This window comes from Oncorhynchus kisutch, linkage group LG5 (assembly GCF_002021735.2).
Source record: "Oncorhynchus kisutch isolate 150728-3 linkage group LG5, Okis_V2, whole genome shotgun sequence".
Taxonomy (NCBI): domain Eukaryota; kingdom Metazoa; phylum Chordata; class Actinopteri; order Salmoniformes; family Salmonidae; genus Oncorhynchus; species Oncorhynchus kisutch.
The window spans coordinates 33,354,982-33,382,884 of record NC_034178.2 but is presented as its reverse complement, the minus strand read 5'-3'; the positions used below and the strand labels follow the sequence as shown (position 1 = coordinate 33,382,884).

Genomic DNA, 27,903 nt, shown 5'->3' with positions numbered 1-27,903 from the left:
TTTGACCCCAAAAAATTGACAAAATAAATAAATATTGACATAGTAAAATAAATAACTGTGTAAAAAAAAAGAAAGATAAATTATATATATTTCATGCATAAGCCCTCATAGTAAACACCATCGTTATTCACTGTTGATGGTTTATATTTAGGATAATATTTTACAGCTCTGTCATTTTATTGATTTCATATATTTTACATGTGATACGGTCACACAGAGGGGCAGAGATAATTACAGACACCTGTGATAATATGAAGTACCCCAAAAGGACACTAAATGTCATCATATACATTTTCCCACAAAACGTGAAAGTTAACAAAATTCTGGTAGTTTACTGGAAAACTTAGTTCCCAGTAATATACCCTCCCTTTGCAACCCTACTCACAAATCAGACGTTTTCCTTCACTTTGGCGAGGACAATTGTGAGGAAAGTAACAAGTCATGGGGGAAAGTCGTGTAAGTGCATGTAAGCACTTTTAACAAACATAACATCCTGTAGTAATTAGCATGCAAGGCGCAGCATGGTGACAGAATTGGCCGGCTTCAATCAGCCTGAAGCCACTTTCAGCACACTGCATAGACACCTCCTGAGCTGCATTCTTCAATAAACGTCACAGGAGAAGATGATCACAACGCAAATTAAGTTACGTGCCAAGCTTAAAAGGCTTACATAAACATGTGATGGAAATATTGAACAATGGCGACTGTGGTGAAAAAGAAACAGGCTTCTGTATATAATCTGTCTTGATGAAACAAATGAATTTGAAATGAATGCAATTAGGTGATAAATCTATCTAGATGCAGGAAGCAAGTTTTATTTTATTTTTATCAGCGTCTATATCTGCTTGTTCTCATGTTGTCGTTTTGGTCTCATCTCCTTCGCTCCGTGTGTGCACCTTCCCATGCACACACACACACACACACACACACAAAGCCACTTCCCCCTGCCACTCACGAGAGATCATGTCTTCCTCTCTGACAAGCGGTTTCAACTCGATATTTGTATTTGAGGTCTGGTCCAACAGAATTGGTCATATGGACACCGAAACCCATTGTGTGGAGAAGGAAACCTTTCTATAAATACTCTTTTTATATCTCAACTCCTCAAATTGCGCAGAGCAGACACTACTAAAACGGGAGTATCAATGAACATTGATTCTGGTAAGTTAATGCTCAGACAGAAGGGTGTGTTCAAAAACAATTAAACTGCTCTACCTTGTTAGCTAGCAAATAAATACAAGTTGGCTAAACTTGAAATATAAAGATTAGCTGGCTCCTCGCTAGCATGTGGGCTTGTGCTTGAGAGATTGTTTATGAGACCTGTGTTAATTAAGCAATACGGCACGGGGGGGTGTGGTATATTGGCCATATAACACAAACCCAGGAGGTGCCTTATTGCTATTATAAACTGGTTACCAACGTAAATAGAACAGTAAAAAGTAATTTTGGGTCATACCCGTGGTATACGGTCTGATATACCATGGCTTTCAGCCAATCAGCATTCATGGCTCGAACAACCTCGTTAAAATGTTTAAATATTGCCACTACAAGAAGTTAGTCATTATTAGTGGCTGTGCATTATGCATGGTTCTGGTTAAACTTGTAACAAAAAGGTATTTTCAAAGACAGACTTGAAAGACTGATCAGTGATTATTGAAAAAAAAGCAGGTTAAACTATTTTGATAAAATAATTACATTATTAGTGGGTCTTATGGTTGAGGAAGTCATATTTAGCCTAGGTATAATTTCACAAGCCCTGAATTCATTAGATTATTGTTGACTGTTTGAAATGCAGTGTATTTGACCTTTAATTGTGCGAACAACCTTCTTGGATATATATTGTGAATCACCCATAAGTTTGTAAAAACTCTATATATGATTTTAAGGCCATATCGCCCAGTCCTATGAGAAACAAACGGTGCAGTGAGAATGAAACAAACCCAAAGTGAAAAGCTGGCATACAGTAAGTAGCCCAAACAACAAGCACTGCAGGAACCAAGGGCATGTGGGCTATAGAGCGGGGGGCCAGGAGGGAAATGACAGACTGCTGTTCAACTCCATTAGCTGCTATGTGAGAGGGGTGCATCTAGCAGCACACGACCTGTGAAGAATCTTAGATCTCGCTTTATCTTGGAATGGGATTGCCACATTAATTCTTGGGAACTGTAATCTCTCAAGCAAATCAAATTACTCTCATTAACCGCAGAAGAAAACTGCCTCTGTAATAAGTATGTATGAAAAAGTATTTATTACCAATAATCACCTCTTTAACATGAGCCAGCTTACAACGGCTTTTATTTTTGCTGATTATGTTTAAAAATGAGAAACAGGAAGACCGCTTGTGTGAACACACTCACACACACACACACACACACACACACACACACACACACACACACACACACACACACACACACACACACACACGAGTGTCTGTGATACAGTGATTAAAGGGGAGGGTATAGAGATACAGTGCTTTAGGGGCCTTTGAGAGGACATGCCTTACCTAGTCATAAAAGCACACCTCGGTCTTTAGGCCAGTGCCAGAATCCCTCTCAATGGGTTCGCTTGGAGGTGAATCACTAGAGAATTTACATGTAAAGCAGCCCGTGTCATCAGCCAAGCAGTGCCTGCACACAAAGCTGTCCATGGCAACTCAGTACACAGTCACTGACCGCTACATATTTGAGAATGTTTGTGCGGATCACTGCCAGACTCAGTGCAGACACTAGCATAACAATGCTATTTCTGAATCATAGACAGCTGCTGACATTGTTTCAGCTCAACTCATTTACATAATTTTGGTCGCCTGAAAGCCCAGTGCGAATAACAGAGTCAAAAAATACATTTGCATTATGCATTTCTGCAAATAGAGAAAAACAAACTGATACTTGTATACTTTATCACTACGCAGGGAGTGAACTCTTTGCTCTCATTCCAGGATACAACATCATTACTTCAAGTAAATGTTGCCAAGTATAATTGCTCTGCTCGTAAACATAGCAGACACAGATATCTTCTCTATTTGAAGATCTGAAGTTTTTCCCCCAGAAAATGGTCAATTAATTACATGAAAAAAAGGTAAGAAAAAGTAAGAAAATACATAAAAAAGATGATAAATATGAAATTCCTCCATGAAATCAATTATAATTTGAGGTCAGCGGTTAATTCATTTACAGGCTTAGCATAATTACCTGTTTTTCCCTCATTTACATTTTAGTCATTTAGCAGACGCTCTTATCCAGAGTGACTTACAGGAGCAATTAGGATTAAGTGCCTTGCTCAAGGGCACATCGACAGATTTCTCACCTACTCTGCTCGGCCATTCGAACCAGCGACCTTTTGGTTACTGGCTCAATGGTTTTAACCGCTAGGCTACCTGCTGCCCTCGGACACTGCTATCCCTGCTATTCAGGTAACACACTCCAGTGATTATTAAAATTCAACATCTATTCCAGGGGGAACGTGTCTTTCAAAATACAATGCAGAAATATGGAATTACACCAAAGCAAAACCCTGTAGTATGCCATGAAGAATGATCAAATCAAATTCACATGCTCCGAATACAACACCTTACAGTGGAATGCTTACTTACGAGCCTCTAACCAACAGTGCAGTTTAAAAAAAATACGGATAAGAGATAAAAGTAACAAGTAATTAAAGAGCAGCAGTAAAAAACTAACAATATATACAGGGGGGTGCAGGTACAGAGTCAATGTGCGGGGGCAATGCAAATAGTCTGGTAGCCATTTGACTAGATGTTCAAGAGTCTTATGGCTTGGGGGTAGAAGCTGGTTAGAAGCCTCTTGGACCTAGACTTGGTGCTCCGGTACTGGTTGCCATGCGGTAGCAGAGAGACCAGTAAATGACTTGGGTGGCTGGAGTCTTTGACCATTTTTAGGGCCTTTCTCTGACACTGCCTGGTATAGAGGTCCTGGACGGCAGGAAGCTTGGCCCCAGTGATGTACTGGGCCGTTCGCACTACCCTCTGTAGCGCCTTGCGGTCAGAGGCCGAGCAGTTACCATACCAGGCAGTGATGCTCTCGATGGTGCAGCTGTAGAACCTTTTGAGGATCTGAGGACCCATGCCAAATCTTTTCAGTCTCCTGAGGCGGAATAGGTTTTTTTCGTGCCCACTTCACGATGGTCTTGGTGTGCTTGGACCATGTTAGTTTGTTGGTGATGTGGACACCAAGGAACTTGAAGCTCTCAACCTGCTCCACTGCAGCCCCGTTGATGAGAATGGGGGCGTGCTTGGTCCTCCTTTTCCTGTAGTCCACAATCATCTCCTTTGTCTTGATCACGTTGACGGAGAGGTTGTTGTCCTGGCACCACACAGCCAGGTCTCTGACCTGTCTCATTGTTGTCGGTGATCAGGCCTACCACTGATGTGTCATCTGCAAATTTAATGATGGTGTTGGAGTCGTGCCTGGCTGTGCAGTCATGAGTGAACAGGGAGTACAGGAGGGGGCTGAGCACACACCCCTGAGGGGCCCCTGTGTTGAGGATCAGCTTGGCGGATGTGTTGTTACCTACCCGCACCACCTGGGGGCGGCCCGTCAGGAAGTCCAGGATTCAAGTTGCAGAGGGAGGTGTTTAGTCCTTAGCTTATTGATGAGCTTTGAGGGCACTATGGTATTGAACACTGAGCTGTAGTCAATGAATAGTATTCTCACATAGGTGTTCCTTCTGTCCAGGTGGGAAAGGGCAGTGTGGAGTGCAATAGAGATTGCATCATCTGTGGATCTGTTGGGGCGGTATGCAAATTGGAGTGGGTCTAGTGTTTCTGGGATGATGGTGTTGATGTGAGCCATGACCAGCCTTTTAAAGCACTTTATGGCTACAGACGTGAATGGCAGGTCACCTTAGTGTTCGTGGGCACAGGCACTATGGTGGTCTGCTTAAAACATGTTGGTATTACAGACTCGGACAGGGAGAGGTTGAAAATGTCAGTGAAGACACTTGCTAGTTGGTCAAACGCATGCTCGGAGTACACGTCCTGGTATTCCGTCTGGCCCTGCGGCCTTGTGAATGTTGACCTGTCTAAAGATCTTACTCACATCGGCTACGGAGAGCGTGATCACACAGTCTTCCGGTACAGCTGGTGCTCTCATGCACGTTTCAGTGTTATCTTCCTCGAAGCGAGCGTGGAAGTAGTTTAATTAATCTGGTAGGCTCGTGTCACTGGGCAGCTCTCGGCTGTGCTTCCCTTTGTAGTCTGTAATGGTTGGGTAGCCCTGCCACATCATCCGACGAGCGTCAGAGCTGTTGTAGTACGACTCAATCTAAGTTCTGTATTTCCGCTTTGCCTGTTTGATGGTTTGTCGGAGGGCATAGCGGGATTTCTTATAAGCTTCCGGGTTAGAGTCCCGTTCCTTGAAAGCGGCAGCTCTAGCCTTTAGCTCAGTGCTGCCTGTAATCCATGTCTTCAGGCTGGGGTATGTACGTAGGGTCACTGTGGGGACGACGTCGTCGATGCACTTATTGATGAAGCCATGTTAGCACCTATAACTAGAACGTAATAGCAAACTATTCCTCCAGATACTAGAGTATCTATACAGCACACATGCTCTACAAAAGCCAAGATTTCATTCTGTATAAAAACTGTATGTCAATAATTTAGTTTAGCTAGTGCATCAGTATCCCAGTGCAGCTAGCAGTGACTGGGGTTTGGCAGCAGGACAAAGTAAGGCAGAGCTGCCCCATGGCTACAGCTCTCCTATAACTTCTCAACCTGCCCATCAAAGAGGACCCACCCCCCGCCCGCCTGCCTGTGCATGGCGTCTCCTGTGATTCATGCTGGGCAGGTGAGACAGACAGCAGGAGGGGACTCAGGTATTTACAGTAGCAGGACTGGAGGGGATGTGGTGAGACAGTGAGGAGTGGCACACAAACTTGTGATCTATGCATCATAGCAAAGGAAATGAGCTATTCTGCAAGGGTGTTCGTTATATAAATGATACTGCTTTACACATAAATATTGTCAAATTGGCACCCTCAAAAGGTGTTTAAATATGAATAGGTGGGGTTATTTATTGTGTTTTAACACCCAGTGTTAAAAGTTCCACCCCAGTGAGACACACTGCAGAATATTGCATAAACACTTTGTAAACATGCAGCTGTTAAGATAATTATTTTGATTGCAGGACTCTCAAGGCTTTCTTCACCTCCTCAACATCTGTTTGAAATATGGGGCAAAACCGGCATTCTGGCTAGAGCTCAGGTGGTTTAAATAGAACACACACACTTCTGTGTATAAACATCAATTTTTCCCCTCTAGCTCGGTGGCGAGTCAGCGAAAAGGCAGAAGCTGCAGCTCCCCACAGTACAGTCCACCTGCCAGGAAGAGATCCTTTTCTGTTCTCTCCTCCAGCCAGACCTGGCCCAGAGAGATGCCGGAAGACTGGGAGAGAAGCAAAGACATGCTGTTGTTGGATTCTCTATCATGTACTGCACAGAGCAGAGGGCAAGGGACAGTAGGCCCTTTATCTATGGGATATACCAACGTAGAGCTAGGAAAGACATTATATAGAATCACGAGATGCTGTCTCATGTTATACTGCACCAGTGCTTCATGGATGGATCTACGTAACAAATACTGTAGATGAAAGTAACAAACAAATAAGACATTTGGTGGAATAAGCTAGCTAATATGCAAGCACTGTAGGTTATTCCACTACAGGTAGTGTTGGCTCTGTAGCAGTGACCAAGGCTGTGGGAGAGAGCAGAGGGAAGTGTGTGGGATAACCCAGCAGCCAGGCAGGCACACTCCTCACCCCCTAATCCAACTGGCCGTTTCTCAATTTCACACATCACTCTTTGACACTTTTACATTAGAAACACAGCCCTCTCGTGATTAAAATATTTTTCTCCATTCTCTCGCTCCCTCTCTCACTCTATGGCGAGGGAGGTAATGAGAGATGGGTGTCCATTTCCCAGTCTCTTTTCTTTCCTCACCAAATCAACCGCAAATAACCCACAGGCCTTTGAACCCCATCTTGATTTTGCTCTTTAGATAAGGACAATACTTATTGTGTTCATTGTGCTTGAGAGCGACGGCGGGGAGTACAAAGTCACTCCAAGATATAGACAAATACAGCACAAAATAGACAGGTTCATCTGCCTGAACTCAAAGGACAATTTCAAGTGAACTCATGGAGATGAGCAAATATGGTGATACTGCAGCACCGGCTCGGGACCTCTCATCAAATGGAGGGAAAAAAACGAATGTTGTAACTTTATTCAAAATCCCCTCATACTGGTTCAGTATGTGTGCATGTTAAATATGTGTTGAAGTTCCTATGTATACCATAACCCTGGTTTGAAAGGTTAAAGCAGGAAATGGACTAAACAAACATAGCTGGTGGAGCTCACATAGACCCTCCCCTGACGCAATAGAACCCCGCAATGAATTCCCAACATGCATCAGTGTGCTGTAGCCCCGGTGATGCCCTCGGTTGTGATTGTGCAGGGGGAGGCTGAGGAGTACAGAGTATTTACTGATGCGGTTATCTTGTCCTGTGACAGGCAGAATCAATCAATCACCACACCGTGGCTCGGCTCCGCCGCGCATTCCAGGCACAGCCCCTCGCTTCTGGGGGAGGAGATGGCAGTGTTAGCCAAGCCAAATTTGATCAACCAATGCAGTTCCCCTGTGCCACAGCTATCTGGGATGAAGATGCTATTATCTGGACGTGAGCAAAGTGATGAAGACAGCAGAGAGAGAGAGAGAAGTCCAGGTGGATCTTAGCTTCCTCTTAAAGGCACAGCGCCTCTGTTCTGGGAGCAAGGGGAATACATGACACTGTGACACCGCTGTTGCCTCTCTTGTACAGATCAAGGCGCCAAGCATTTCTACGCTGAAGACAAGTTTGAATGAATTATCAGAACGTGTATTTAAAAAAATCTAACTTGTCCGTCTACCACAATTACATACCAATTAAAGACACAATCCTGGGAGGTACTCCTCAAACTGACATTTCACATCAATCAATCAAATGTATTTTATAAAGCCCTTTTTACATCAGCGGTTGTCTCAAAGTGCTTATACAGAAACCCAGCCTAAAACCCCAAAGAGCAAGCAATGCAGATGTAGATGTAATTCCTTAAACAGATTTAATGACATGCATGAACGTTTTTATGGAGGTTACTACATTTGCATTTAGCAATGAGGAAAAATGAGTATAGTGTTTAGACTGCAGATAAGGGCTGGTAATTCAGAACTCTATATTTATGCTTCATATTTATCCAATTCAAAATACCATGTTTCTGATTCTAACTTTCTTTCGCATGTTAATGTTTAATAAGGGACCTTGGTTATCCATGGGCACAATTATTAAATATCCGCAGAGATATTTGTTTTTTTTATAAATCATACTCTCAATTTTTTACTTATCTGATATATACATGGGTTGGTCGTTTAACAACCAAACTGTTGTGTGCGCAACCATAGGGCAAAACATATGGGGTTGGCTTAGATTGTTGAAACATGTAAACTATACTTTGTCTCCAATGTTCATTGAAAACATAAATGCATTTCCACAATGAGCACTTGTTATCTCTCAAATACATCATTACAGTTATTAGTTAGCTAGCTAGCTAGCGGATTTTTGCCATTTCAGTATAGACGTGACATCAGTCCAAAAAAATCTAAACAAGACATGGTATCAAGAACGAAATAAAACTAGCTGAAACAAGCCACGTACGATTCCCCAAATGGCAGCTTCTTGTTATTTTTGCCAGCCATCGCGCCATCAGAATCACAAAAACACATGGACTTCTGCCCCATTGAAGCGTGCGCAAAGTTTTCGTCAAGTTGTCAGCTAACCTGTCTATAGGAAATGGCTTTAAGACCTGTGCCTTTTAGCCAGTCATATCCTCAATAACAGACATAATCCAATGGTTGCCAGGGAATGTTGCTTATGGAGAAACGACAATTGCATCAATATAGTAATTAACAGATTGTTTATAACGTTGGCATGTATCATGATATGCCATAATGTCACAACACGGATTAGCCTGTTACAAGCGGCAATGATTACACAAATGTTTATCTGAGGCCCGACAAAAAGAAAATTGACTGCTTGCATAATTATGAAGAATATTACACAAGTGGAGTAGTGGGGATTGTTATATGGGAGGAAGTTGTGTCGATAAGTGCAGACATTAGGGAAATGACTCTGCCTCTCTCTCTCACACCACACACACACACACACACACACATTAACACACTTCCAGAAGTATCAGCCACAGCAATGTGTTTGCATATGAACACTGGCAACACCTGCACACACACACACACACAATTGCATAAAACAAGATAGCTTATGCATTGTAAATGTCCACACAACTACATTATACAGACAAAGGGCCTTTAGGTTTTATATGCCAGTTTAACGTTTATGTGAAATTCTAATCATGATTTTTTTTTAAATTAGCAAAAAAAATAACAGCATAAAATTGCTTTGTGTGGTGAATATTGACAGAGCAATCTATTCCACGTTCTATTAATGTTCTAGTGTGACAAATGCAGATGTTGAGAAGATACAGTACCAGTCAAAAGTCTAATAAATATATATGTAAATATACAGTACCAGTCAAAAGTCTAATAAATATATATGTAAATATACAGTACCAGTCAAAAGTCTAATAAATATATATGTAAATATACAGTACCAGTCAAAAGTCTAATAAATATATATGTACAGCACCAGTCAAAAGTCTAATAAATATATATGTAAATATACAGCACCAGTCAAAAGTCTAATAAATATATATGTACAGCACCAGTCAAAAGTCTAATAAATATATATGTACAGTACCAGTCAAAAGTCTAATAAATATATATGTAAATATACAGTACCAGTCAAAAGTCTAATAAATATATATGTACAGCACCAGTCAAAAGTCTAATAAATATATATGTAAATATACAGTACCAGTCAAAAGTCTAATAAATATTTATGTAAATATACAGTACCAGTCAAAAGTCTAATAAATATATATGTAAATATACAGTACCAGTCAAAAGTCTAATAAATATATATGTAAATATACAGTACCAGTCAAGTCTAATAAATATATATATACACAGTACCAGTCAAATGTCTAATAAATATATATGTAAATATACAGTACCAGTCAAAAGTCTAATAAATATATATATACACAGTACCAGTCAAATGTCTAATAAATATATATGTATATATACAGTATAAGTCAAAAGTCTAATAAATATATATGTATATATACACTACCAGTCAAAGGTTTGGACACACCTACTCATTCAATGATTTTTCTTTCTTTTTACTAATTTCTACATTGTAGAATAATAGTGAAGAATATCATTTGTTTAACTATTTTTTTGGTTACTACATGTGTGTGTGTCTATATGTTATTTCATAGTTTTGATGTGTTATTTCATAGTTTTGATGTCTTCACTATTATTCTACAATGTAGAAAAAAGTTAAAATAAAGAAAAACCCTGGAATGAGTAGGTGTGTTCAAACTTTTTACTGGTACTGGTACTGTATGTATGTATGTATGTATGTATGTATGTATGTATGTATGTATGTATGTATGTATGTATGTATGTATGTATGTATGCATGTACAGTGGGGCAAAAAAGTATTTAGTCAGCCACCAATTGTGCAAGTTCTCCCACTTAAAGATGAGAGAGGCCTGCAATTTTCATCATAGTTACACTTCAACTATGACAGACAAATTAGAAAAAAAATCCAGAAAATCACATTGTAGGACTTTTTATGAATTTATTGCAAATTATGGTGGAAAATAAGTATTTGGTCACCTACATACAAGCAAGATTTCTGGCTCTCACAGACCTGTAACTTCTTCTTTAAGAGGCTCCTCTTTCCTCCACTCGTTACCTGTATTAATGGCACCTGTTTGAACTTGTTATCAGTATAAAAGACACCTGTCCACAACAGACACACTCCAAACTCCACTATGGCCAAGACCAAAGAGCTGTCAAATTGTAGACCTGCACCAGGCTGGGAAGACTGAATCTGCAATAGGTAAGCAGCTTGGTTTGAAGAAATCAACTGTGGGAGCAGTTATTAGGAAATGGAAGACATACAAGACCACTAATAATCTCTCTCGATCTGGGGCTCCACGCAAGATCTCACCCCGTGGGGTCAAAATGATCACAAGAACGGTGAGCAAAAATCCCAGAACCACACGGGGGGACCTAGTGAATGACCTGCAGAGAGCTGGGACCAAAGTAACAAAGCCTACCATCAGTAACACACTACGCTGCCAGGGACTCAAATCCTGCAGTGCCAGACGTGTCCCCCTGCTTAAGCCAGTACATGTCCAGGCCCGTCTGAAGTTTGCTAGAGAGCATTTGGATGATCCAGAAGAAGATTGGGAGAATGTCATATGGTCAGATGAAAAGAAAATATAACTTTTTGGTAAAAACTCAACTAGTCATGTTTGGAGGACAAAGAATGCTGAGTTGCATCCAAAGAACACCATACCTACTGTGAAGCATGGGGGTGGAAACATCATGCTTTGGGGCTGTTTTTCTGTAAAGGGACCAGGAAGACTGATCCGTGTAAAGGAAAGAATGAATGGGGCCATGTATCGTGAGATTTTGAGTGAAAACCTCCTTCCATAAGCAAGGGCATTGAAGATGAAACATGGCTGGGTCTTTCAGCATGACAATGATCCCAAACACACCGCCCGGGCAACGAAGGAGTGGCTTCGTAAGAAGCATTTCAAGGTCCTGGAGTGGCCTAGCCAGTCTCCAGATCTCAACCACATAGAAAATCTTTGGAGGGAGTTGAAAGTCCGTGTTGCCCAGCAACAGCCCCAAAACATCACTGCTCTAGAGGAGATCTGCATGGAGAAATGGGCCAAAATACCAGCAACAGTGTGTGAAAACCTTGTAAAGACTTACAGAAAACATTTGACCTCTGTCATTGCCAACAAAGGGTATTTAACAAAGTATTGAGATAAACTTTTGTTATTGACCAAATACTTATTTTCCACCATAATTTGCAAATAAATTCATTAAAAATCCTACAATGTGATTTTCTGGATTTTTTTTTCTAATTTTGTCTGTCATAGTTGAAGTGTACCTATGATGAAAATTACAGGCCTCTCATCTTTTTAAGTGGGAGAACTTGCACAATTGGTGGCTGACTAAATACTTTTTTTGCCCCATTGTATGTATGTATGTATGTGTGTGTGTGTGTGTGTATTTATTTGAACTTTTGACTGGCACTGTACGTGTTGTGTGACTAGTGGGTGACAGTTAATTTACCTGTAGCTGGATGGCAGCTGACAGCAGCCTATCTCTCTGGAGCATGGTACTGATGGAGCCTGTCACTTCCCTACCGTATGAATCCCTCCCAGATGACTCTTGTTGGACATGGACATACCCCACTGCCGTTCCCATGCTCTCCCTTCACCCGAGCAGACAGACAGACGGACAGGTAGGGCCTGCTCTAAACAACTCTTTTAAACATTTGCCCAGAAGAAGCGCTCCCTTTTGTCCAGCCCCTGTATCCTAATGCATGTCAGCCAGCTCTAATCAAGCAGAAAATGGTCATAAATATTTCTTTCTGCTAGATTTCACATTCATATTTCACACAGGGACATGATATTTTCCCCCTACCTCCGGGGAGCACCTAACGCAAAAACGAGTTTCTTATATTCAAGGCTCATGTTCCTTTAGTATAATGCAGAACATATTCCCAGTGCAGGAGAATACGGGAAGAGAGAGAGAGGAAAAAAAAGGGGAGAAACAAGCATAAAGCCCCGTCTTATTTCCTGTGCCATTTACTGGCTAGTACTTTCACAGCCATCCCATTACATCATGTCAGAGATTGTAAACAACTAAATAACAACAGCGCAGTGGAGCCCACAGCTAGAAAGCAACACAACACAACATGCATCCCTGTGTTCCAGAAGGGCTCCCGCCCGGCATCCTCACAGTGGAGCCCACAGCTAGAAAGCAACACAACACAACATGCATCCCTGTGTTCCAGAGGGACTCCCGCCCGCCATCCTCACAGTGGAGAAAACATTTGTTTTTATTTGTCCATTTAAATAATATATATCTTTTTTTAAGAGAGAGAGAAAGAGCGAATGAGGATTTATACTGGTGGTGCTGTGGGTGACTATTTATGGCAGCCGTCATTCACAGGATGCTGGGGTGCCATCACTTTTCTTTATGATGAGACATCACATCGTAGATGCAACATATCATTCTCTAAATGGTATACAACCATTCAGCTGCACACGCAGGCCCCTCGCCATTTTTCTCTCAAATAGAGGCCACGTCACTCCCGAACGCATCGGAGGTCATTATTAAATCACTGATACATACATCGTTGGGAGACGAGACAAGTCAAATCATCCAATGTGCTCTGAAAGGAGGCAGAGTGAGGGTTCACACAGACATATATTTACCTCTATAGGTAATCAATTGATTTTAGGAGTTAGTTATTTGTCATATTGTCTTTTCATGATAGCAAGGGAAAATCATGTTGAATACAGACTTAATAATGTCTCATTGTCCATTCCACTACTCATAACCTGCCACCATACAAACCCTGAGAAACGTGGTCTCCCTACCACCACTAACAGCCTCTACGTTTATTGAGATCCTAACGTCCTGCGTGTAGAGACCAAGGTCAGTTCGCCATGTATCTCCATTACAGCACAGCATAGTGACTGTGCTGAATGAAGCCGACACGTCTGTGCTGCTCATTTTTATGGCCCATCCTACGGAGGCCATTTCCCAGCTAGTGAGTGCAGCATAAGCATTAGGATCATAGCTAGCGATGCTGGGGAGACTGTCAGTGGTGTAACGGGATAAAAATAAAAAGAACAATTTCCCAAAGCCTCTGCACTCCCAATGTTACTAACCAAGGAGGTTCAAAAGTCACACAAAAAAAGCTCACTGCTCTATTCTTCGACAGAGAGAATTGATGTGTAGAGCAGGGAAACAAGAAGGTGGGGGAGATAATAGAAAAATCTCTCTGGTTCTTTCTCAAGCACCTTCATCACCATTTGGCAGCTAAACCGTTTAGAGGCATTCTGAGCCCTTTAACCCCATGAGTCCCACCATAACACCAGTGTGATTTGGACTTCTAACCCCTTTTAAACATGGTGTTTTTTCCATTTCTTCTGCATACCAACCATTAGTCTGTGTGATTAACGGGAGCTGAGCTAGAGCGATGTTTGTGAAACAAGGGCGGATCCTGAAGGGGTTCGGTGCCGTTTTTATTTATTTTTTACAAAAACTTCTGAAGAGTCCGAATGGTTTGATCTACAAATTACTAAAAGCTATCTATGAAAAGCTGAGACGCTCACGAACACGCACATGTAACATGTTTATGACGCTCACGAGCTACACAACAGCCATTAGAAGGTAAGCGGTTCTTCTACATAGAAGATCATAGGAAATCCCAGGACATAGTGTCTATAATACTGTAATAAGCTCACATAGTTGCAGACAGGTGTCCCGCTGACGAGGCGCCTAGCCCTTTAAACAGCTTGGAAAATTCCCGAAAATAATGTCATGGCTTTAGAAGCTTCAGATAGGCTAACTGACATCATTTGAGTCAATTGGAAGTGTACATGTGGATATATTTCAAGGCCTACCTTGGTGCCTCTTTGCTTGACATCATGGGAAAATCAAAAGAAATCAGCCAAGAAAGCCAAGAAAAAAAAATGGTACACCTCCATAAGTCATGGAGGTTCATCCTTGGGAGCAATTTCCAAAAGCCTGAAGGTACCACGTTCATCTGTACAAACAATAGTACGCAAGTATAAACACAATAAGACCATATCCACAGTAAAACGTGTCCAATATCGACATAACCTGAAAGGAAGAAACCACTGCTTCAAAACCGCCATAAAAAAAAAAGCCAGACTACGGTTTGCAACTGCACATGGGGACAAAGATCATACTTTTTGTAGAAATGTCCTTTGGTCTGATGAAACAAAAATAGAATTGTTTGGCCATAATGACCATCGTTATGTTTGGAGGAAAAAGGGGGTGGCAGCATCATGTTGTGGAGGTGCTTTGCTGCAGGAGGGACTGGTGCACTTCACAAAATAGATGGCTTCATGAGGTAGGAAATTTATGTGGATATATTGAAGCAACATCTCAAGACATCAGTCAGGAAGTTAAAGCTTGGTCGCAAATGGGTCTTCCAAATGGACAATGACCCCAAGCATACTTCCAGTAAGTTGTTGCAAAATGGCTTAAGGACAACAAAGTCAAGGTATTGTAGTGGCCATCACAAAGCCCTGACCTCAATCCTATAGAAAATTTGTGGGCAGAACTGAAAAAGCGTGTGCGAGCAAGGAGGCCTACAAACCTGACTCAGTTACACCAGCTCTGTCAGGAGGAATGGGCCAAAATTCACCCAACTTATTGTGGGAAGCTTGTGGAAGGCTACCTGAAACGTCTGACCCAAGTTAAACAATTTAAAGGCAATGCTACCGAATACTAATTGAGTGTATGTAAACTTCTGACTTACTGGGAATGTGATGAAAGAAATACAAGCTGAAATAAATCACTCTCTCTACTGTTATTCTGCCATTTCCCATTCTTAAAATAAAGTGGTGATCCTAACTGACCTAAAACAGGGAATTTTTACTAAGATTAAATGTCAGGAATTGTGAAAAACTGAGTTTAAATGTATTTGGCTAAGATGTATGAAAACCTCCGACTTCAACTGTAAATGAAAATATTATTTTTGCTGGGGTCTCTGGACTGACAGGGTTAATGGCCCAATGTAGCCGTTTTCATTTCAATATCAAATCATTTCTGGGTAACAATTAAGCACCTTACTGTAATAGATTTCCATTAAAAAACTGCTTCTCAAGCAATAATTTTGCTAGGACTGTCTAGGAGTGATCCGAGTTGGGAAGGGAAAACTGAAAACTAGCTGTTATTGGCAGAGAGGTTTGGAACTCTTTGTTATTGGTATATTATCCAATTTAACGCATGGTGATGTCACCATGGAAAGCTGAACCTCCTGCCCATGCAAATCTGCTGATTAGAAGGTCCTGTGTAGATAGTTGCAATTTCCTGAAAATGCTATCAGGAAATAACACTGATTACATTGTTTCACACTTTTACAGTGTTAGTTTCATCAGCTGTCGTACAACATGATACAAAACACACACAAAAAAAACAGAATTTTGACTGCACTGGGCCTTTAAGAAACAGGCGGCAGGCACATTCTTCACAAGGTGCTCTGGGGAGCAATATCACAGGCCTGCGTGCTAACAGACGCCTGGCAGGAGTAAACAGGCGTTTTGCTGCCATCACTTTGCTCCCCTCCAGTCTCCAGCTCTTCCCTCTCTGTCACCTGGGCCCAGCCTGCCCAGTCTCAGCACTGAGGTCTGACGGCGTGAATGAACATTGACGTCTGTTATCCACAGTGCTGCGTGTAGATTATGAATAAGACATAAAAAGACAGTTTCACTACACCGCTTTTGCATTAGCAGGCTACTCTCTCGATTGGTAATGCCCTCCCCCACCCCCACCCCAATACACACATATACACCCTCTCTATCTGTGTACTATTGTGGCCTCTGGAGCCCCAATAAACGCCTTAATCTGAGGCGAATGAAGCTACAAGGATTAGGGTTTTATTGAAACAAATAAGTGTTTTATTGGGAGAAAGCCCCAGTTTCAATTTCAATACCTCGTTTAAACCTTATCTGCCAAATCCTTAGGGCCCATTCTATGTTAATTGGATCTACATTGCACTTGCATTGGGGGTGTTAACATGCACAGCCTATGAATATTAATTACCCAGAAGTTTTCTGTGGAGAAAATACTTTCCTGATACATATTAATTCTATGAAGTTTTTAAAGTAGAGCTCTCATTAAAAATGTATAAGCCCTGTGCTTAAATGTTTTCCCAAGACGACTTGTGTATCTTTAACTTGATCCCTAATAAATTGGGCCAAATTGGCCATCCTAAAAGACTAGTTTCTCCGAAAAAGGCATTATTATTCAACTCGATGTAAACATTCCATTCCACTGAATAACGGGTTTTGTTTAAACAGTGTTTTGACTATGGCTATTAAAACCTTTCATGTTAAGGCCTGTACTTTCCCAACCCAAGCCTCCCGAGTCCCTGTTACAGCGGTTACTTGTTTACACCGCTAAACACACAATCTGCTCAACAAAAACAGACCAATACCAGTGTGTGTGTGTGTGTGTGTGTGTGTGTGTGTGTGTGTGTGTGTGTGTGTGTGTGTGTGTGTGTGTGTGTGTCTGTGTGTGTCTGTGTGTGTGCATATGCGTGTCTTGACTGTGAACATGTGGGGTTTGAGGGGTAGGTTTGTGGGTATGCGGGTATTATGCATTTAGTCAAAAACCCTCGCAACGGTTCAGCCCTTCCAATAAGCCATTGAACACTGAACCAATACAGACGTGTTTCCCTGTCTGCCTCTCCACACCAGCTGCTCCAGACACCTGCTCAGAAGTTTAGAGTTCCCCTCTTCAGCACTAACACACAGACACGCCATGAAAGACCATCCGGGCGCCACACAATGAGAGCCACTTCACGCTTCCTAATGATACCAGCATACAGGCGCATCATTTACATAGGAAGCAGTGGCCACACTGACCCAACATAACACACTTCTGAGGGCTTTCTTTAAAGAGGGGCGTGGAGGGGTGAAGGGGGAGGGGAGCACCGTTACATCATCCTGATAAATACGGGATGCACAACAATACACCTTCCACTCTACTACACCCCCCTCCCCTACACACACACGCACACACCGCTAACTCCTCCTTTAATGTCTTTTTCCAGGCGCTGACTGTTTGACCTGAAATCCATTATCCCCCATGTTTCTTTTCATGTGGCCGGGGTGAGCTGCAGTACAGTAGTGAATGACTTACCTTGCAGCGCTGCTGTCTTGTTGGGGCATGGGGGAAGTGAAGAGGCTCTCTGATTACCTCATTGTGAAACAACTCATCAGACCCCCCCCACCCCCCACCCGCCCCCGCCTGCCCACATGAAACAGGTCGGGGAGGGGGTGTAAACAGGATGTCAACCCATGGAACAGTCAACTATTTTAAACTCGGGGGTATGGCATGGTATGCACACATGCAACGTGTACTTCATCTCTTTCTGCTGCTGCTTGCCCGGCGGGCTGAAAGGACATGCTGGAGGTAGACTCAACAAAATGGATGAGTTCATGAGCTGGCCATTTTGGAATGTAGCCATAGGGAGAGGTTCTGCTATTGAGGTTACCTTCAAAACACATGAAGAACAAAACTAAACAAGACATGACAAAAGGCTTCAGAAGTCATACCATGCTAGACTAAACAGATCTCTCTTTCCCTGGGAGAGAAATATATTGCATGTAACAATTAACTTGACTCAAAAAGCAATATGGTTCAATTGCGGAAGGCTTAGGCCTCGACAAAAACAGTGATGAAGTTTTATTTTCTACAGGTAACTGACAAAATAAAGGAAACCCCAACACAAAGTGTTTTAATAGTATGTTGGGCCACCACGAGCCAGAACAGCTTCAATGCACCTTGGCATAGATTCAACAAGTGTCTGGAACTCTATTGGAGGTATGCGACACCATTATTCCACGATACGTTTTTGCTGATGGAGGTGGAGAACGCCGTCTCAGGCGCCGCTCCAGAATCTCCTCTAAGTGTTCAATTGGGTATACTTTGAATCGCTCATTTACTCAAGTGTTTCCTTCATTTTGGCAGTTACCTGTACATACAAGCACAGTACTGTTCAATTTCCACCTCCATCAGTATGATTATTAATCAGATCACACGTCAATTGCCAAACCCACCAAAGAAATTCAGCCTGTAATAAAACTGTCATCCGCTCCACTATAAAGACAGATGTTGTGAGTTGTGTGATAACATAATTAAACTGTTCTGTGAGGGATTCCATAAAATTATTCAAATTGGAAGAGCACTATAATTTTACCAATAAAGCAATTTAGGGCAATATGTAGTGTCATAACACTGATGTTATCCGTTCCCCCAGATTTACAATAAGTTGCAGCCCCTACCGTCCCTAGCCCGATCTGACAGACATAAAGCAGTGTGTATCCTTTCAACATGATCCTCTCTGAGATGGGGAGTGTGTGTGTGTGTGTGTGTGTGTGTGTGTGTGCAGCAACCCTCAGCAAGGAAACACATTGAGGGAATAATGCGCCATAGCTCTTGGACACCAACCACACAGAGAAACCTGCCCTTTATCATACGCATTAGCTATGCAGCACTGAGCAGATATACAGCTATGAGAAAACACAAAGATGCTCAATTCAAATGTGTGGTGATAAGGAGCGTTTTCTCCTTTCTTGTAATGTATTTCAACTGAGGAAGCTGCTTGTGGTTCTCTTCCACTGAACTCCACAGTCGAGTGCACACAATCAGCAGCCAACCATCCCAGCAGCGTGAGGGCTGCTTTGCGCTCTCCTTTGACCTGATGCTGTTAACCTCTCTCATCTAAGTAGTCTCCTACTGACCAGAACAGAGGCCTCAGCAGCCCTGGCCCTGCTGTACTGTACCCGTCTGTCCTACAGTAGTCTGGAAACGGGAGAAAGTCATGTGAGTCTGCTTATCGCTTAGCACTTCCTCCTCTGGTGTGTGCACCTCAATGCAGAGTTCAGCGACGCGACGGACAGACGGACGGACAGGCTGAGCTGAATGAGTGTGCGTGCGCGCACATCTCGCTCGCTCTCTCTCTCTCTCTCTTCCACCATGTCCATAAGAGACCTTGTAAGGTTTGCATTATGCAAACAGCTAACCTGTGCCTGCTCAGCTCTTTCCGCTGTTACGTGTGAAGAGCCAGTGTCGTCTCTCCCTTTTGCACACGCAACGCTACAGTACGGATGGCCCTTCTCCGTCAGAGAGGGAGAACAAACTCCCATCATGGTTTGCCTTATCTTGTGACTTGCAAAAAGAGCTTTAGAGCATTTGTCTGACAAAAAAGCCTGGATGGATGTTTCTGCAATAGAGGAAAAGCAATGCTTTATCCGTCTGTTGTTCTTTTTCTGAAAATATTGTTGGAATGTTTTTTGTATCACTGAGGAACGATGATATTTAAGGAATCTCTCCAACTTGATTAAAAGGACACTTCTAAGAGACAGGATATTAATATTTAATAGTCCACAGTCATATCAGCTGAACCCAATTCCTAGCAGAATAATCAATTGTTTTGCTCAAACATGCAAGAGATTACTGCCTAAATGAACCATAAATCACTACCAACAGCAGTATATGTAGGAACTTGAATGTGCTGGATGGAGTCAACAGCAGCACAAAATACTGCAGTATCTAAATGTTCAATCGCGTCATCGCTGTGACTGCCTGCCTGTTGATGTGGCTGGCTGCATCTGGTCTGTTCTATTATGTGACTTCTCCTTTGGCCATCAGAACTTCCTCTTGCAAAATCAATAACAACAAAACAAACCGAAAAGCCACACATTTCTAGCTATTGCATAAACACAGCCCTTTTTTTTTTTTTACATATTTGTCTTCATAATTTCTATCATCATTCATTTCCTCATGAAAGGGACTTGGTGAAAACCACAACTTCTGCACAAGCAGCAAGAAAGTTTAGCGACAACATTTAAAAAAAAAAAAGTAGTCATATTCAAAAAGTATAGTGTGTAAACCTTCTGTTTGGTTGACACAACATTACCCGACATTTATCTACCAAATGGGTACATTTTGGTTCAAACAGAAAATGTCCATACAGTGAATGGCTTTAGATGTTTGGGCTGATTTCAAATCTCTGAACCGACATCAACAAAGCACAAGCAGAAACATCTGAATGATCCCCAGACTTTCTAACACAAAAGCAACAAATAAAAGTTGCACATGGCAAAAGCCTAGATGAAATTGCTAAAATATGAGCAAATAAACACTCAAGCTATTTCTCATAAAAGAAAAAGAGAATAAAGATTTTGTTCTCCAAAAAAAATGCCAATAAGGGGGAACTACTTCAATTGTAGATTTAGATAAGCCATGCGAGCACCTTACTGTTGAGGTATTCCAGCCCAATATTTGACTTACTAATAAAGATGTTTAAACCAAGCTTATGGTCCACTTCCCCCAAATCTGACTGGTCGACAAGATGAATTCCCCTGTCAGAATCAAGATGATCAAACAGATTACAATTATTTTATCCCCTATCTTTATTAATGAGCACTGTCTTTCATAGTTATGTTCCCTAATAAGAATAAATGATATGCCACCCCCAGGTTTGTTGTTCACCCTGACTCAGGGGATATATTCACACTTTGAGTCAGAGAAAATTCTAGATTGATTTCTGCATCACCAAAAGGGAAATGGTGTCTTGGATGATTCCCAGAGAACAAAGACACAGAAGCCCACATGTCTGTCAGGTTATATTAGTGCAACCAGCAAAGAAAACGGAAACGACAGACTGCAAAATGCCACAAAAGTAAAAGTTATCAAGTAATTGAGCGAAGATCTTAATGCCCATGCGACAATTAACATGGTTCATGATGCATGAGTGAAAATCCTGGGTTAGCCTAATGGGAGAATAAAAAGACAGGCGCATTTCCCCCAGAATCCTCTACTGGTAAGTACCCTATCAAAGGAGAGCGTCAGGAGCGGAGAATGAGACATCTCGTCCTTCATCCCAAACCATGCACCATTTATCACACAGAACAATGAATCTATCCGCCTTCCTCTCTCCGTCCCCATCATCAACCGCATGGTACGCCACAGAAATTAACCATGGGCTTGGTTCAAAAGGACAAACAGAAAGAAAACATGTGCTATTCAAATGCACAGGAAAACAATTATACAGGATTAAATTCACAAGTACAGTTGTTGATTCTAAATTGTTTTCATAAATGACTGATCTGAGAGAATCATTATTCTCTCCATATGACTTTAAAATAGAGACCAGTGCTGGATGGTTGGCTCTATTCTCGGGAGAAGGATTTTTTCTCTCTCTCTCTCCTTGGTGTCAAGTGCGCATCCATGACACTTCCCTGCTCTCCCTCTCATCTGCCTCACATTCATCAAAGTTGTAACCCCTGTTGTCTTTGCAGAGCGAATCAGAATGCGCCCCTGGCAAAGAATGAAGGAAAAGTCAACAGGAATTAAGTTTCAGTGCAACTGTTTACTCAACTGTGGCTTGCAGTTATTGAAATTTTATCCACGGTTTTGTGTGACTACTGCAGTAATGAATTCAGTATGGCTGTGATTTTCTCACTGACGACATACTCGTTTTGAGCTGGAAAAAGAGAGGGAGACAGCTAGAGCAGCAGTGATGGAGGGGAGATAGGAGGGACAGACAGCTATGTGGAGTAGTGGGCCTACAGGTCTAACACTGAGACACAAGTAGAGTACATCCTTTTACGTCTACTTGGGTTTTTCTATTACTGCTGCTGGAGCTGCTGGAAAGCACGCATTTGCAACTTTGTGGGTGTTAATGTTACTGGCTTGCAACAAATATGTAATTTTTGGCATATTACTTCAAATGTGCTGTACGTGTTCAGAGGCAAATTTTCATGATAAGTGCTTCAAATGAATAAGATTGTATTATTTTCTTTGAGACAAAATGCATGATTTAGCATGGGACCTTACAGTATACCGATGTTGATAGATATGCTGTGACAACAGACAGCAACAAAAGAGGCTGTACATCATGACTAAACTGCTCCTGACAACAACCCCAGTCATTCTGTGATGGCACAATAGCATGAGACACAGTGATCTTTTCAATGCTGTTTCCTTAAACACACTGTCGCGTGGCACACATAACACTGACACCAACAGAAAGAGCTTGTCTGTTTGCCTCAAGTCTCAGATGGTGAAAATGTTTTGGGCTTTACTAATAATAAAGCTACCGCCAATCTTCGGGCCTCATTGGTCGGACACAGAGGAGTGTGGCATTAGTTGTGAGTGTGAGGCGTGTTTACAATGAGCCAAGGGAAAACCCGGTCAGCCCATTGGACAGCACAGCACTCAAACTGTCAGAGAATCGTGTGGCACCCACACACTTAAAATATGTTGACCTACCTTGATAAATATTTCACCAAAATGCAGATGCTGCATGCTACAATAAACATGTCCGCACCCAAACAACACAATCACTGAGCGAGGACTCACCCCCCCAACTCTTAAAAAAAAAAAAATCTAAAACGCCCTCGAATATACATAAATGATTATAATAATGTGTTTATGCACTTTGGGACAGGATTAAATATTAACAAGCACTTTAGAGGTGGGCTAGGGACTGCTGTTCACATGGGTTCATAACGACAGGTGTGAAGAGAGGAACCTAGTTGACCTGGTGCTGCTGGAGATGGATCAGGTCAGCTGCCGACGGGGTCGTCACGCTCCCGGGCCTCGCGTCCCTGGCTCCGCCCTCCACGCTCGCTGCTCCGTTCTGATTGGCCGGACCGTTGCTTGTCGCCTCTGTCCCAGATTCTTGCATCATGACTTCAAAACCTGAAGGAGCAGAGAGTAGGAGAAAAAGCTTCTAAAACAAGGCACAGTACAGGGGACACAGTACGTTTCAACCCGGGCCACACTTTTCGTCCACTTTTATTACCAGTTTTCCTACCGGTTCATGCATGCCTGTTTCTTGTTTGTTTGCTTGCACTGTATTCAGCGAAGCAAACACACGCACACACTCTCTTTCCACTGGGTGATGAACTAGTGTCTTGTTGTGTCTTTCCCGGACCAGATACTTTACAAATGACAAGCCCATACTGGGTTGGAGGGAGGAGCATGGCTCAGGTTCTGTTAGTGTTCTCCTTCACGGCTGTGTAGAAGGCAGGGAATCGAAAACACACATCTTGGAAGAACCCAACCTCAGTAAGGCAAAGCAGAGGAGCCCAAGAAAACACTCACCCTCACAAACAAAACACTTTCTATGGAAATGGGTATATTTACTTGTATGGTCCCAGAAGAACCACTGCAGAATGGCTTTTTAATGGGAAACAGGGCCAACGGGTGGGCCTGCCTGCCAAAGGATCTCCGCGAGAAACATCCATTTTAAAACCGAGTGAAAACACTGAAAACCTACAGGGGTGCTCAATTAACACCAACATGAGTCTACCAAAAACATGTTCTGTTATTACTTCATTTTAAAGAAGAATATGCTGTATTACAAAGGGCTATACACTGAGTGTACAACATGTTAAGAACAGCTTCCTAATATTGAGTACCATGCCCTCATTGTCCCCCCATTTTGTCCTCAGAAAAGCCTCAATTTGTCAGGGCATGGACTCTACAAGGTGTCGAAAGTTCATCATGTTTTGTACACTCAGTGTATATGCTCTAGAATTGCATATATTTCAATATTTTTCTAAATAAACTAACAAAGTAAAATTGGGGACTTGCTTTAGCTCTTTAAAATATTTTTGGGGTAATGGAAGAAGTGTTATGATTTTAGATTCGAAAAACACAGAAGAAGTCAAAGATTTTCTACACAGTAAATCTTGGTCTAAGTTGTTGGGAAAGTGGTTAAAATGTCAGTTGTTTTTAAGGAATTCGGTATTTTGGCAATGAAGCCCTTTATCTACTTCCGTTTTAAGGAAGTTGCTAACTGGCGTTAGCGCAATAGCTAGCACAATAACTGGATGTCTATGGTAACAGCTAGAAAGCATGCTAGCCGTTACCATAGAAGACCAGGCATTGTGTTAATGCTAGTTATCATTGGCTCGCGAAACTTCCTCTAATGTCCTTCATACTGGTCGCAGATACATAACAATGGTATCCACAAGTTCATCTGACTCAGGGGAAGCAGGTAAAGTGCTTCATTGCCAAAATCCCAAAGTATCCATATTTCAGATTTGAATAGAATCTTAGTTTTTGGGAAAGTGGTCAGAGTAACTGATTTGTGTCAAAAGTCACAATAGGCCTTTTCACACTGCATTGTTCTTAGCCACGGGCTATCCTTAGCTCCAGGCTAGGCCATGATGCATTGGCAATTTTCTGGGACAGTATTGCTGAGCAATGTTGCCAGCAATGTTTGCATTTCCATTGAAAATGATAAACTTTATATCATCTGGGGAATTTAGATTTGATCAGCAGCGCAACCTAGTGGGCAATTTATAGGAATCCTCCAATCAGAGTGCAGATATTGGTCATGTGATTAAGTATGCTGTTCTAAATTAATTTGGGAAACATGTTGGCAAAAGAAAATCAACTCCCCTTTTGGAGTGAAATGTAGGTCATTCACGTCTCAAACTGATCCATTTCAGGAAGCCAGGCGTATGTCACACTTCACTACTTCACAGGAGAGGCATTTGAACACATGTTTTATTTGTTTATACAGTACCAGTCAAAAGTTGACACACCTACTCATTCAAGGGTTTTTCTTTATTTGTACTATTTTCTACATTGTAGAATAATAATACAAAGACATTAAAACTATGAAATAACACATATGGAATCATGTAGTAACCAAAAAAGTGTTAAACAAATCAACATATATTTTATGTTTACCCTTTGCCTTGATGACCTTTTGCCTTGATGACAGCTTTGCACACTCTTGACATTATCTCAACCAGCTTCATGTGGTAGCCACCTGGAATGCATTTCAATTAACTGGTGTGCCTTGTTAAAAGTTCATTTGTGTAATTTCTTTCCTTCTTAATGCATTAGAGCCAAGAACAGCTCAAATAAGCAAAGAGAAATGACAGTCCATCATTACTTTGAGACATGAAGGTCGGTCAGTCGCAAAAACCATCAAGCGCTATGATGAAACTGGCTCTCATGAGGACCACCACAGGAAAGGAAGACCCAGAGTTACATCATATTAGTTTAACAGTTTTTTGGTTACTACATGATTCCATATTCAATAGGCCATCATTGTAACTGACTTGCCTAGTTAAAGAAAGGTTAAATAAACAATGTAGAAAATAGTAAAATAAAGAAAAACCCTGGAATGAGAAGGTGTGTCCAAACTTTTGACTGGTACAGTATATTAAAAAAAATGTTTTAAAAAACATTCAAGTTTTTGTGTAAAGTGCTAGGAAAGTGGTCAAAATATCAGTTGCTAGTAAACAGTAAACATTTTTTATTTTTTTTTAAAGTTGTGTTCATGTGAACATTCATGTGAACACAACTGTATCATTAGATTGGTAGAATATATTGTTGTTCCAATAGATTGTTGTTCCAATTTCAGATTTGGCAGAGAAGTAGAGGAATATTTCTAATATGTCTAATTTATTCGGAGAGTGGTCAAAGTAGCTGTCAAAAGTGACATTGTTTTCAGTGAATAGAAAGAATAGAATGTTGGGAGTCATGTCACAATGCGACCTTTAGAATGCTGAGGAAATCCCATGAAAGTGGATGGAGGACATCAAGCTTAATAACAGTTTAAAACTATAAAAGATATCAAAAAGTTGTACACAAGCAACTTAATCCAGAACGGTATACACGTTTTAAAGTTTGATCTGCGTCTCTAGCTTAATCGGTGCAGCATGGGTAGTGTTCAAAATAATAAGAAGAAGCATGACGAAGATTTAAAGTGGGACATTTGCTGCCGCAAGTCCCATTAATAAACAGTTACTCAGCCGTACCTTTTGCATGAAAATTCTGGACACATCATTTTCTATTTTTCAAGTCCGTACTGCTTCTGATTTTGGTGATACAAAACCCAGACAGACATCCCCTCACCCTTCAGCCCCAAGCTCATACCCCCACTCCCTCCCCTCTCTCCTGGGATGAGTATGAACCGAACGACACCGATGCTTATCTGGGGCTGTATTCCTGAAATCAGTGGTGAGATTTACATCTTTTGTGTTGGTCACAAGCTTCACTGGTGCGGCGGCGGGCGACACGTCTAGTCGCCCAATTCCAGAGAAGTTAATGAAGCTGACCAAGTCAGGCAGGAGTAAATTAACTTGGCTGATTAATTATTTATATGAAGCAGAATAAATGCCCTTAAAACACTGGGCCTAATCATGAAAGGAGTTGAAAATGGGCATAAATGCAGATTTATAATGTTGCGTTTAAGGCGAGTAATAGGGAGGCCAGTATGTGTTAATGTGTACTCAACAGAGGGGCTGAGTCTCCTGAGATCCCCATCCAAACAAGAGACACAGCAGACCTAAGGCAGAGGGGCCACCATTGGGGACACTGTCTGACAGACATCAAATGTCCACATCTATTATGAGTAAATAAAATAAGCAAGATCACAACAACAATAAATAATATTACAGACACTACTATTTTTTGTGTTGAAATAAAGAATAATTTCTGTACTATTATCAAGTAGCAAAATCAGCAGCTACCACTATAATAATCAATACCATAGTGCACTATAATTTTAGATGTCTCTGCTTTTCTTGCAGGCAGAACATCCCAGTGACTCATCAGACACTGTGGTCTGCATTGGTTCATTTGTCATGTCACACCACCCACTCATCTCATTCTGAGCCCCTGACTCTCTGTCTGCAGTTTGGGCCGAGGCTATGGGCTGTGTTCTCTGGATTGGGCGCTCTGGGCTGGGTCCTCAAGCCTCCAGCTCGGCCCACTCTCTCTCCAGACAGATGTTGACCCGGCTCACCCCTTCAGTCTGGCACAGCCTCACTCCATAATGGGATTTTCTAAACAAGGAGCGAGCAATAGGAATACTGTGGGATGGGAGGGAGCCGGCTACAACTACATCTGCAGGGCCTGGCTGCTCAGCTCAGCTCATACAAACTCCCCTTCCTCCTGAAACACCAATTAGAAACACACATTCTCAGGCCAAATGAAATGTGATTTGAAATAAACCACATGCTGACGTTATTCACCCCCACTTCTTTTTCAAATAAAATATGTTTTTCCACACATAGAAAAGAATTGACTGAGTCTTTTTTTTTCTCTCTCCAAAGCTACATAAAAGGCGGAAAGTAATGGCTATTATGCACGCACTGTCATTC

The 27,903-nt window shown here is 41.7% G+C and overlaps 1 protein-coding gene and 1 long non-coding RNA gene across 16 annotated transcripts in view; one reads left to right on the top strand and one right to left on the bottom strand.

Annotated features, from left to right (window-relative positions):
• Positions 1-27,903, bottom strand: part of LOC109890932 (forkhead box protein P1-B-like) — a 208,078-nt gene that overhangs the window by 68,056 nt on the left and 112,119 nt on the right. For 12 of the 14 annotated variants that reach the window (XM_031824902.1, XM_031824900.1, XM_031824899.1 and 9 more), the window contains one exon: positions 23,313-23,473. The exons of the other annotated variants lie outside the window; for them this stretch is intronic. In XM_031824902.1, the coding sequence (XP_031680762.1) occupies positions 23,313-23,462 (150 nt within the window). In that variant the 5' untranslated portion in view covers positions 23,463-23,473. The remainder of the gene's footprint in view (positions 1-23,312; positions 23,474-27,903) is intronic. 14 annotated transcript variants of the gene reach the window in all.
• Positions 925-27,823, top strand: LOC109890934 (uncharacterized). Of its 2 annotated transcripts, XR_002255476.2 has the most exons (3): positions 936-1,161; positions 12,290-12,455; positions 27,331-27,823. It is a non-coding gene; the product is annotated as an uncharacterized LOC109890934 (long non-coding RNA). The 2 variants fall into 2 exon arrangements; XR_004210008.1 differs by lacking the exons at positions 12,290-12,455; positions 27,331-27,823 and adding an exon at positions 6,281-9,422 and having other exon boundaries at positions 925-1,161.